The sequence below is a fragment of the Oncorhynchus keta genome, unplaced genomic scaffold, assembly GCF_023373465.1.
Source record: "Oncorhynchus keta strain PuntledgeMale-10-30-2019 unplaced genomic scaffold, Oket_V2 Un_contig_15254_pilon_pilon, whole genome shotgun sequence".
Lineage (NCBI taxonomy): Eukaryota > Metazoa > Chordata > Actinopteri > Salmoniformes > Salmonidae > Oncorhynchus > Oncorhynchus keta.
Genome location: NW_026279218.1, coordinates 7,028 through 20,217, shown reverse-complemented (window position 1 = coordinate 20,217; position 13,190 = coordinate 7,028). Strand labels below are relative to the sequence as shown.

Below are 13,190 nucleotides of genomic sequence, written 5' to 3'. Positions count from 1 at the left end.
ACCATGCTGTCATTAGGAGATATTACACGCTGTCATTAGGAGATATTACACACTGTTATTAGGAGATATTACACACTGTCATTAGGAGATATTACACACTGTTATTAGGAGATATTACACACTGTCATTAGGAGATATTACACACTGTCATTAGGAGATATTACACGCTGTCATTAGGAGATATTACACACGGTCATTAGGAGATATACCACGCTGTCATTAGGAGATATTGCACACTGTCATTAGGATATATTACACACTGTTATTAGGAGATATTACACGCTGTCATTAGGAGATATTGCACACTGTCATTAGGATATATTACACACCGTTATTAGGAGATATTACACGCTGTCATTAGGATATATTACACACTGTTATTTGGAGATATTACACACTGTCATTAGGAGATATTACACACTGTCATGAGGAGATATTACACACTGTCATTAGGAGATATTACACACAGTTATTAGGAGATAATACACACTGTCATTAGGATATATTACACACTGTCATTAGGAGATATTACACACTGTCATTAGGAGATATTACACACTGTCATTAGGAGATATTACACACTGTCATTAGGAGATATTACACATGGTCATTAGGAGATATACCACGCTGTCATTAGGAGATAATACACACTGTTATTAGGAGACATTACACGCTGTCATTAGGAGATATTACACACGGTCATTAGGAGATATACCATGCTGTCATTAGGAGATATTACACGCTGTCATTAGGAGATATTACACACTGTCATTAGGAGATATTACACACTGTCATTAGGAGATATTACACACTGTCATTAGGAAATATTACACACTGTCATTAGGAGATATTACACATGGTCATTAGGAGATATACCACGCTGTCATTAGGAGATATTACACATTGTCATTAGGAGATATTACACACTGTCATTAGGAGATATTACACACTGTCATTAGGAGATATTACACATGGTCATTAGGAGATATACCACGCTGTCATTAGGAGATATTACACATTGTCATTAGGATATAATACACACTGTCATTAGGAGATATTACACACTGTTATTAGGAGACATTACACGCTGTCATTGGGAGATATTACACACTGTTATTAGGAGACATTACACGCTGTCATTAGGAGATATTACACACGGTCATTAGGAGATATACCATGCTGTCATTAGGAGATATTACACGCTGTCATTAGGAGATATTACACACTGTCATTAGGAGATATTACACACTGTCATTAGGAGATATTACACACTGCTGTCATTAGGAGATATACCATGCTGTCATTAGGAGATATTACACGCTGTCATTAGGAGATATTACACACTGTTATTAGGAGACATTACACGCTGTCATTAGGAGATATTACACACGGTCATTAGGAGATATTACACACTGTCATTAGGAGATATTACACACTGTCATTAGGAGATATTACACATGGTCATTAGGAGATATACCACGCTGTCATTAGGAGATATTACACATGGTCATTAGGAGATATACCACGCTGTCATTAGGAGATATACCACGCTGTCATTAGGAGATATACCACGCTGTCATTAGGAGATATTACACATGGTCATTAGGAGATATTACACACTGTCATTAGGAGATATTACACACTGTCATTAGGAGATATTACACACTGTCATTAGGAGATATTACACACTGTCATTAGGAGATATTACACACTGTCATTAGGAGATATTACACATGGTCATTAGGAGATATTACACATGGTCATTAGGAGATATACCACGCTGTCATTAGGAGATAATACACACTGTTATTAGGAGACATTACACGCTGTCATTAGGAGATATTACACACGGTCATTAGGAGATATACCATGCTGTCATTAGGAGATATTACACGCTGTCATTAGGAGATATTACACACTGTTATTAGGAGATATTACACACTGTCATTAGGAGATATTACACACTGTTATTAGGAGATATTACACACTGTCATTAGGAGATATTACACATGGTCATTAGGAGATATACCACGCTGTCATTAAGAGATAATACACATTGTTATTAGGAGACATTACACGCTGTCATTAGGAGATATTACACACGGTCATTAGGAGATATACCACGCTGTCATTAGGAGATATTACACATTGTCATTAGGAGATATTACACACTGTCATTAGGAGATATTACACGCTGTCATTAGGAGATATTACACACGGTCATTAGGAGATATACCACGCTGTCATTAGGAGATATACCACGCTGTCATTAGGAGATATTACACGCTGTCATTAGGAGATATTACACACTGTCATTAGGATATATTACACGCTGTCATTAGGAGATATTACACACTGTTATTAGGAGACATTACACGCTGTCATTAGGAGATATTACACACGGTCATTAGGAGATATACCATGCTGTCATTAGGAGATATTACACGCTGTCATTAGGAGATATTACACACTGTCATTAGGAGATATTACACACTGTCATTAGGAGATATTACACACTGTCATTAGGAGATATTACACATTGTCATTAGGAGATATTACACATTGTCATTAGGAGATATTACACATTGTCATTAGGAGATATTACACACTGTCATTAGGAGATATTACACACTGTTATTAGGAGACATTACACGCTGTCATTGGGAGATATTACACACGGTCATTAGGAGATATACCATGCTGTCATTAGGAGATATTACACGCTGTCATTAGGAGATATTACACACTGTCATTAGGAGATATTACACACTGTCATTAGGAGATATTACACACTGTCATTAGGAGATATTACACACTGTCATTAGGAGATATTACACATTGTCATTAGGAGATATTACACATTGTCATTAGGAGATATTACACATTGTCATTAGGAGATATTACACGCTGTCATTAGGAGATATTACACATTGTCATTAGGAGATATTACACATTGTCATTAGGAGATATTACACATTGTCATTAGGAGATATTACACGCTGTCATTAGGATATATTACACACTGTCATTAGGAGATATTACACATGGTCATTAGGAGATATACCACGCTGTCATTAGGAGATATTACACATGGTCATTAGGAGATATACCACGCTGTCATTAGGAGATATACCACGCTGTCATTAGGAGATATACCACGCTGTCATTAGGAGATATTACACATGGTCATTAGGAGATATTACACACTGTCATTAGGAGATATTACACACTGTCATTAGGAGATATTACACACTGTCATTAGGAGATATTACACACTGTCATTAGGAGATATTACACACTGTCATTAGGAGATATTACACACGGTCATTAGGAGATATACCACGCTGTCATTAGGAGATATTGCACACTGTCATTAGGATATATTACACACTGTTATTAGGAGATATTACACACTGTCATTAGGAGATATTACACATGGTCATTAGGAGATATACCACGCTGTCATTAGGAGATATTACACATTGTCATTAGGAGATATTACACACTGTCATTAGGAGATATTACACGCTGTCATTAGGAGATATTACACACGGTCATTAGGAGATATACCACGCTGTCATTAGGAGATATTACACGCTGTCATTAGGAGATATTGCACACTGTCATTAGGATATATTACACGCTGTTATTAGGAGATATTACACACTGTTATTAGGAGACATTACACGCTGTCATTAGGAGATATTACACACGGTCATTAGGAGATATACCATGCTGTCATTAGGAGATATTACACGCTGTCATTAGGAGATATTACACACTGTCATTAGGAGATATTACACACTGTCATTAGGAGATATTACACACTGTCATTAGGAGATATTACACATTGTCATTAGGAGATATTACACATTGTCATTAGGAGATATTACACATTGTCATTAGGAGATATTACACGCTGTCATTAGGAGATATTACACACTGTCATTAGGAGATATTACACACTGTTATTAGGAGATATTACACACTGTCATTAGGAGATATTACACATTGTCATTAGGAGATATTACACATTGTCATTAGGAGATATTACACATTGTCATTAGGAGATATTACACGCTGTCATTAGGAGATATTACACACTGTCATTAGGAGATATTACACACTGTTATTAGGAGATATTACACACTGTCATTAGGAGATATTACACATTGTCATTAGGAGATATTACACACTGTCATTAGGAGATATTACACACTGTCATTAGGAGATATTACACAATGTTATTAGGAGATATTACACACTGTCATTAGGAGATATTACACACTGTCATTAGGAGATATTACACATTGTCATTAGGAGATATTACACACTGTCATTAGGAGATATTACACACTGTCATTAGGAGATATTACACAATGTTATTAGGAGATATTACACACTGTCATTAGGAGATATTACACACTGTCATTAGGAGATATTACACATTGTCATTAGGAGATATTACACGCTGTCATTAGGAGATATTACACACTGTCATTAGGAGATATTACACAATGTTATTAGGAGATATTACACACTGTCATTAGGAGATATTACACATTGTCATTAGGAGATATTACACAATGTTATTAGGAGATATTACACACTGTCATTAGGAGATATTACACAATGTTATTAGGAGATATTACACACTGTTATTAGGAGATATTACACACTGTCATTAGGAGATATTACACATTGTCATTAGGAGATATTACACATTGTCATTAGGAGATATTACACATTGTCATTAGGAGATATTACACGCTGTCATTAGGAGATATTACACACTGTCATTAGGAGATATTACACACTGTTATTAGGAGATATTACACACTGTCATTAGGAGATATTACACATTGTCATTAGGAGATATTACACACTGTCATTAGGAGATATTACACACTGTCATTAGGAGATATTACACACTGTCATTAGGAGATATTACACACTGTCATTAGGAGATATTACACACTGTCATTAGGAGATATTACATTGAGGTTTATTATATGAGGAAGATTACAATGCACGCAAACTTTGTGGCAGCATTTAACATTTAACAACTGTAATGTGAATTGATTTGATGAAGAAAATAGTTCAATGATAAAACTCCTGATTTCTCGAGGGAAAGTTATTATATTTTCAGTACTTGCTATGAAGCTTGCGTAATTAATCTTACCTCTACTTTGTTCTCAATGTAGTCCCAAATCCCAAGGACTACAATCCTGAAGACAGTCTGTGAAAAGAAGGAGAGAAAGGATGGAAGGGGAGGAGAAAAGCCAAATACAACCTCTCCCATCATATGCAAAATATTCTCACTCTCCTCAGGTTTCAACACATCTACAACACATTCTGAAACGTCATTTGAATATGGACAAAAATAGACAGGACAAGTTACAGTCTCCATTTTTATACTGCTGCTGTGAATGTAGGCTTTCTTTGACTCAAGCCTTCCTATTCTACATGGTCACAGAAAGTAACATATACAGTTGAAGTCAGAAGTTTACATATGCCTTAGCCAAATACATTTAAACTCAGTTTTTCACAACTCCTGACATTTAATCCTAGTAAAAATTCCCTGTTTTAGGTCAGTTAGGATCACCACTTTATTTTAAGAATGTGAAATATCAGAATAGTAGAGCGAATTATTTTTTTCAGCTTTTATTTCTTTCATCACATTCCCAGTGGGTCAGAAGTTTACATACACTCAATTAGTATTTGGTAGAATTGCCTTTAAATTGTTTAACTTAGGTCAAACATTTCAGGTAGCTTTTCACAAGCTTCCCACAATAAGTTGGGTGATTTGTGGCCCATTCCTCCTGACAGAGCTGGTGTAACTGAGTCAGGATTCTAGGCCTCCTTGCACGCACACGCTTTTTCAGTTCTGCCCACACATTTATTATAGGATTGAGGTCAGGGCTTTGTGATGGCCTCTCCAATACCTTGACTTTGTTGTCCTTAAGCCATTTTGCCACAACTTTGGAAGTATGCTTGGGGTCATTGTCCATTTGGAAGACCCATTTGCGAACAAGCTTTAACTTCCTGACTGATGTCTTGAGATGTTGCTTCAATATATCCACATAATTTTCCTTCCTCATGACGCCATCTATTTTGTGAAGTGCACCAGTCACTCCTTCAGCAAAGCACCCCCAAAACATGATGCTGCCACCCCTGTGCTTCACGGTTGGGATGGTGTTCTTTGGCTTGCAAGCTTCCCCCTTCTTCCTCCAAACATAACGATGGTCATTATGCCAAACGGTTATATTTTTGTTCAGACCAGAGTATATTTCTCCAAAAGGTACGATCTTTGTCCCCATGTGCAGTTGAAAACCGTTGTCTGGCTTTTTTATGGCAGTTTTGGAGCAGTGGCTTCTTCCTTGTTGAGCGGCCATTCAGGTTATGTCGATATAGGACTCGTTTTCCTGTCGATATAGATACTTTTGAACCTGTTTTCCCCCGGCATCTTCACAAGATCCTTTCGCACCAAAGTACGTTCATCTCTAGAAGACAGAATGCGTCTCCTTCTTGAGCGGTATGACAGCTGCGTGGTCACATGGTGTTTATACTTGCGTACTATTGTTTGTACAGATGAACGTGGTACCTTCAGGTGTTTGGAAATTGCTCCCAAGGATGAACCAGACTTGTGGAGGTCTACAATTTTTTTCTGAGGTCTTGGCTGATTTCTTTTGATTTTCCAATGATGTCAAACAAAGAGGCACTGAGCTTGAAGGTAGGCCTTGAAATACATTCACAGGTACACCTCCAATTGACTCAAATGATGTCAATTAGCCTATCAGAAGCTTCTAAAGCCATGACATAATTTTCTGGATTTTTCCAAGCTGTTTAAAGGCACAGTCAACTCAGTGTATGTAAACCTCTGACCCACCGGAATTGTGATACAGTGAATTGTAAGTGAAATAATCTGTCTGTAAACTATTTTGAAAAAATGACTTGTGTCATGCACAAAGTAGATGTCCTAACCGACTTGCCAAAACTATAGTTTGTTAACTTCTTGAGTGTAGGGGGCAGGATTTTTGTTTTTGGCTAAAAAACGTACCCATTTGAAACAACGTATTTCTCAGGCCCAGAAACTAGAATATGTATATATTTGTCAGATTAGGATAGAAAACACTCTAAAGTTTCTAAAACTATCAAAATATTGTTTGCGATTATAACAGAACTGATATTGCAGGCGAAAACCTGAGGAAAATCAAACCAGGAAGTGCTGTTTTTCCTGAAAGCATCTATTGGATGCCTTGCCTTCATTTAAAGGGATATCAACCAGATTCATTTTCCTATGGCTTCCTCAAGGTCTCAACAGTCTTTAGACATAGTTTCAGGCTTTTATTTGGAAAAATGAGCGAGAAAGATGACATCGCATCAGTGATAGCTGGGTGTTCGCAGAGTTTTGGTTGCGCAACAGAGTGGGGCAGCCATTGTCTTTCCCGCTCCTATTGAAAAAGTGACAGTCACTGTTGATATATTATCGATTATATATTTTAAAAACAACCAGAGGATTGATTATAAAAACTTTGACATGTTTCTGTGGACATTACGGATACTATTTGGAATTGTCGTCTGCGATGTCGTGACCGCTCGAGCCTGTGGATTTCTGAACATAACGCGCCAAACAAATGGAGGTATTTTGGATATAAAAATAATCTTTATGGAACAAAAGGAACATTTATTGTGTAACTGGAAGTCTCGTGAGTGCAAACATCCGAAGATCTTCAAAGGTAAGCGATTTAATCTATTGCTTTTCTGACCTTCATGACCAATCTACTTGGCTGCTAGTGTTTGTAATATTTTGTCTACTGAGAGAGATGTTCTTACATAAACGCTTGTTATGCTTTCGCCGAAAAGCTGTATTGAAATCTGACACACCAGGTGGATTAACAACAAGCTAAACTGTGTTTTGCTATATTGCACTTGTGATTTCATGAAAATTAAATATGTGTAGTAATTTAATTTGAATTTGGCGCACTGCAATTCAGCGGGTGTTGATGAAAATGATCCCGCTAAAGGGATGGGTGCAAAATGTGTGGAGTGGTTGAAAACGTGTTTTAATGACTCCAACCTAAGTGTATGTAAACTTCCCGACTTCAACTGTATCTTTGAAGGGTACTTTTTACAAGTCTTTCGATCAATTAGAATGTGGGAAAGGATATTGATCCTGAACACTGTACAATGGCCCTCCTAATTGTCTGATCTTACCTGATCCATTACATACATCTACTGTATGTACAGTAACACACAATAGTGTTGGGTTGGGGGGGTCCTTTATTTTGAAAAGGAGGATGATAGAGTTACATTCTAATCAGGGTTGGGAGGGTCCTTTATTTTGAAAAGGAAAATGATAGAGTTACAATCTAATCATGTTGAAAGGGTGACAATGTAAAAGTGGTCTGTCTCATTCATCATACAGTAGACAACAACAGCTCCACTGTAAGAGAGGAGCAGAGAGGGACATTCTCTGATTGGTGGATAGGAAAAATATTATTATTATGACCATTTAATAAGTCACGGTCTCTATAGTTACAGTAACTATAGTTTAGTTATTAATATATAGACCTTGAATACCATTCCCCTCTGACACCTTTCATCTATAGTGTCAGGGAGTGTTATAAGGTGTTGGGTGGATCATATGACTGTAACCCAAGCCCTAAACCTTGTTAACCTCTTCTTGAAGTATTACTTAACCCTGTGTGTGTGTGTGTGTGTGTGTGTGTGTGTGTGTGTGTGTGTGTGTGTGTGTGTGTGTGTGTGTGTGTGTGTGTGTGTGTGTGTGTGTGTGTGTGTGTGTGTGTGTGTGTGTGTGTGTGTCATTACCTCAGTGAAGAAGAGTGACAGGATGGCAAGGCTGATCCAATGGATGACGCTGGCAAATTGAATAGCATTGGCAACTGGAATAAATATCAAAAGAGAAAAATGTGGATATTAAAGGATGATTCCTCTTTTACTGCTTGCCTTAATGGAATCAAGAGCAACACTACCATGTCTTGTGAATGTCTACATCTGTCCAGCCATATTTATTTTTTCTCAAAATCTGGCAGAAGAATGGTGCATTGATATTACATCATGTCTTTTACCACTATTCCTCATTTCCATCTAACAGTGTTGTGAATGCTCCCGCTCTACTTCTCCTTCCCCATCCATCAGTCCATCAGCCCATTTATCCCTCCCTTTATCTCCCCATCTCCCCCATCCTCCTTGCCTCCTTCCTACTCCCTCCATGTGTCTTTCCAGAGCTGGCAACAGGACAGCCAGGACAGTCGGAGTCTATGGTAATGCATCTGTGACTGGTGTCCTGTCGTCTCCAGAGCAGAGAAAGGATCATCTGTCAATACAGACCTGTCTCTTGAGGTGCGTCTCAAACGGTGTCCTATTCCCTGTATAGTGCACTACTTTTGATCAGGGCACAAAGGGTTCTGGTCAAAAGTAGTGCAGTGTATGGGGGATAGGATACCATTCGGGGTGTAACCATGGCTGACAGTCTGTAATGTAATGCGATGATGACACCTGCCCAGACAGTCAGTGCTGTTGAGTAGAGACCAGTTCATAGACTCATTTACTATCCCGGTTGGCAATGCTGTTTCTCTCTCATATGGGCCTTTTAGTCGCCGTAGTTTCCTCTCATTGGTAAGAAATGTAATCATGCTTATAAAACAGGTTGGAACGCATGTTAATGCAGCATCATGATAATTGTCTCTATGGGCTGTAATCCCAAAACATGGGTCACAGGATCAAGGAAGCACAGGACTACTCAAGTCTAACTTTCTACAGTCACTAGAACACAATGTATAAGGATCCTCCTTTACTGTCAATGGGAAAGATAGTTACATTGTAGATGCTTGGTGTCTATGAGGAGTTCCAGGGTCAAGAAGACCACCACCAGGATGACCAGGGCCACCAGGAAACAGTTGAAGCCTGCACTGAGCAGACACACCTGCCACGGGGCTACCCTCCGCCCACAGCACGGCTTCAACCAGTTAGACCTGGAGAGAAGGAGAGAGGAGAAAGGAGGAGAGAGGGATAGAGGAGAGAGGAGGAGGAGAGAGGAGGAAAGAGGAATAGAGGAGAGAGGAGGAAAGAGGAATAGAGGAGAGAGGAGGAGGAGAGAGGAGGAGAGAGGAGGAGAGAGGGATAGAGGAGAGAGGAGGAGGAGAGAGGAGGAGAGAGGAGGAGGAGAGAGTGATAGAGGAGAGAGGAGGAGGAGAGAGGAGGAGAGGAGAGAGGAGGAGAGAGGGATAGAGGAGAGAGGAATAGAGGAGAGAGGAGGAGAGAGGGATAGAGGGAGAGGAGGAGGAGGAGAGAGAGAGAGGAGAGGAGGAGGAGAGAGGAGGAGAGAGGGATAGAGAGGGATAGAGGAGAGAGGAGGAATAGAGGAGAGAGGAGGAGGAGAGAGGGATAGAAAAGAGAGGAGAAGAGAGGGATAGAGGAGAGAGGAATAGAGGAGAGAGGAGGAGGAGAGAGGGATAGAGGAGAGAGGAGGAGGAGAGAGGGATAGAGGAGAGAGGAATAGAGGAGAGAGGAGGAGAGAGGGATAGAGGAGAGAGGAATAAAGGAGAGAGGAGGAGGAGAGAGGGATAGAGGAGAGAGGAGGAGAGGGATAGAGGAGAGAGGAATAGAGGAGAGAGGAGGAGAGAGGGATAGAGGAGAGAGGAATAGAGGAGAGAGGAGGAGGAGAGAGGGATAGAGGAGAGGGATAGAGGAGAGAGGGATAGAGGAGAGAGGAAGAGGAGAGGGATAGAGGAGAGAGGAGGAGGAGAGAGGGATTAGAGGAGAGGGATAGAGGAGAGAGGGATAGAGGAGAGAGGAGAGAGGAGGAGGAGAGAGGGATAGAGGAGAGAGGAGGAGAGAGGGATAGAGGAGATTGAAGAGAGGAGGAGGAGAGAGGGATAGAGGAGGAGGAGGAGGAGGAGGAGGAGGAGGAGGAGGAGGAGGAGGAGGAGGAGGAGGAGGAGGAGGAGAGAGGGATAGAGGAGAGAGGAGGAGGAGGAGAGAGGGATAGAGGAGAGAGGATGAGGAGAGCGGGATAGAGGAGAGAGGAGGAGGAGAGAGGGATAGAGGAGGAGGAGAGAGGGATAGAGAGAGGATGAGGAGAGAGGGATAGAGGAGAGAGGAGGAGGAGGAGAGAGGGATAGAGGAGGAGGAGAGAGGGATAGAGGGGGAGGAGAGGAGGAGCAGAGAGGGATAGAGGAGGAGGAGAAGAGGAGGAGAGAGGGATAGAGGAGAGAGGAGGAGGAGAGAGGGAAAGAGGAGGAGGAGAGGAGGAGAGTGGGATAGAGAGAGGAGGAGAGGAGGAGAGAGGGATAGAGGAGAGAGGAGGAGGAGAGGAGGAGGAGAGAGGGATAGAAGAGGAGGAGAGAGGTATAGAGGAGAGAGGGAATAGAGAGTCAGTGTTAGTACACCAAAGACAGGGAGAAAGTTTAAAGACACAGGTGTGTATTCAGCATTTAATTATTTCAAAGATCTTACTGTACCAGCCGACTGTATGCTGACTGATGTTCCGTCTGTTTGCCAGCAGGGGGTGCTATTTAACACATATAACCGCATCAATGCAATGTAGTGAACCAGTTTCTAAACCCAACCTGGGTTTGGTGGGCCGGGTCAGTGGAGGCGGAAGAGTGTGAACAGAACAGAGACTGCATTAAGACAGAAAGACACTGAGGCTCTTTGAGTTGGTGACTTGTCTCTCAGGCATATCAGTGAGAGGATTAGTAAAGCAACTCTATTCAGAGGGCAATGAAGGGTTAGACTATATATTAGAAGACTCCATACAACAGTACAACAGTTAATGAAAGAAAACACATGGATAGAATCTTATACAGAGCTCTTTCCCAGACTCACTGTTCCCTCCCTCTATTAGCAGTGGGAGACAGACAGGAGAAACGATGCCAGAGCTCCAGCCAGAATGGAAACTTGGCTTGTCCTCTTCTACACCTTTCACTGCTCCCCATGCAGTGGGTCTGGCATACCGTGAGCTTGGCTAATCACACCACTTCTGTGATCATGTCTTCATTCCCTTGCATGGTGCTAAGTAGAGATAAAACTATCAGTGGCAGTAGGCAGAATCCATGGCGGTGGAATGGAATAAAGCTGTATTTTTTTTACCAGGGTTGGTGTTGATTCCATTTCAATCCAGTCAGGAAGTAAACTGAAATTCAAATTATTTTACTTCCTGAATATACTGAAATTCATTGACATGGAATTGACCCCAAATCAGATTTTTATACAGTCAGGCAGGAGTTGTATAGAGTGGCTATTGGACTGTTACTGATAGGACCAAGACATGGGCATGGGAGCAGATCAGAAAAGAGAAGTCCTGGAGGATTTGGGCGTGTGGCTATCAGATGCTTGTATGTATCACATCCTCAGTTGAGGGCAACTGCTGCTGTTGTTGAGTCATTAGTAGGGAATGAGGCTTGGCTGGAATGACTTTAGATGTTTAAATGGGGCCATTTAGTCTAAATGTTAAGCGACATGTGGATATGAATATGCAAGTGATACTGTATGAGCCTCATAATATTATGTGGGAATTGTTACATGAACTGTGTCTTACTTACTCATGCAAACGAGGGCGATACACCATTTGTGTGTGTGTGCTTACAGGATGAGCCCAATTATACCACAGTGAGTGACAAACAGGCATCCTCTCTGAAGGATCCATATTTGTCTTCTCCATTCATTCAGACTTCACCCTGAGTAGGCTAACACAAGGCAATGAGTAAAGGACTCTTACAGCAGCTGCTGAACAGTTCCCCTCACCTCCTTCTGCTTCTCTCTCTCTCTCTCTCTCTCTCTCTCTCTCTCTCTCTCTCTCTCTCTCTCTCTCTCTCTCTCTCTCTCTCTCTCTCTCTCTCTCTCTCTCTCTCTCTCTCTCTCTCTCTCTCTCTCTCTCTCTCTCTCTCTCTCTCTCTCTCTCTCTCTCTCTCTCTCTCTCTCTCTCTCTCTCTCTCTCTCTCTCTCTCTCTCTCTCTATGTGGTAGGTACACTTGGCACGGGCAAACCCACAAGCCCGTAAACAATGCTAGGCTAATCTAATAGAGCCATAATCACGCTGTTAGCAATCATCTTTCTGGCGCTCGGTGAGGTTCGGTGGGTCTGGAGTGTGTATGGTGGTCCAGATGGTGTTGACTCTGCTCTCTCTCTCTCTCTACCGTCAGTGGCCGTGTCTCAGCCAGACT

General features: G+C 40.9%; 1 protein-coding gene across 1 annotated transcript in view; it reads right to left on the bottom strand.

Annotated features, from left to right (window-relative positions):
• Nucleotides 1-12,035, bottom strand: part of LOC127918910 (transmembrane protein 266-like) — a 32,917-nt gene extending 20,882 nt beyond the window's left edge. Inside the window, exons 1-4 of the mRNA XM_052502189.1 lie at nucleotides 12,001-12,035; nucleotides 9,844-9,998; nucleotides 8,833-8,906; nucleotides 5,183-5,239 (exon numbers count right to left, since the gene is read on the bottom strand). Of these exons, the coding sequence (XP_052358149.1) occupies nucleotides 5,183-5,239; nucleotides 8,833-8,906; nucleotides 9,844-9,998; nucleotides 12,001-12,035 (321 nt within the window). The remainder of the gene's footprint in view (nucleotides 1-5,182; nucleotides 5,240-8,832; nucleotides 8,907-9,843; nucleotides 9,999-12,000) is intronic.
• Nucleotides 12,036-13,190: the final 1,155 nt, after the last annotated feature.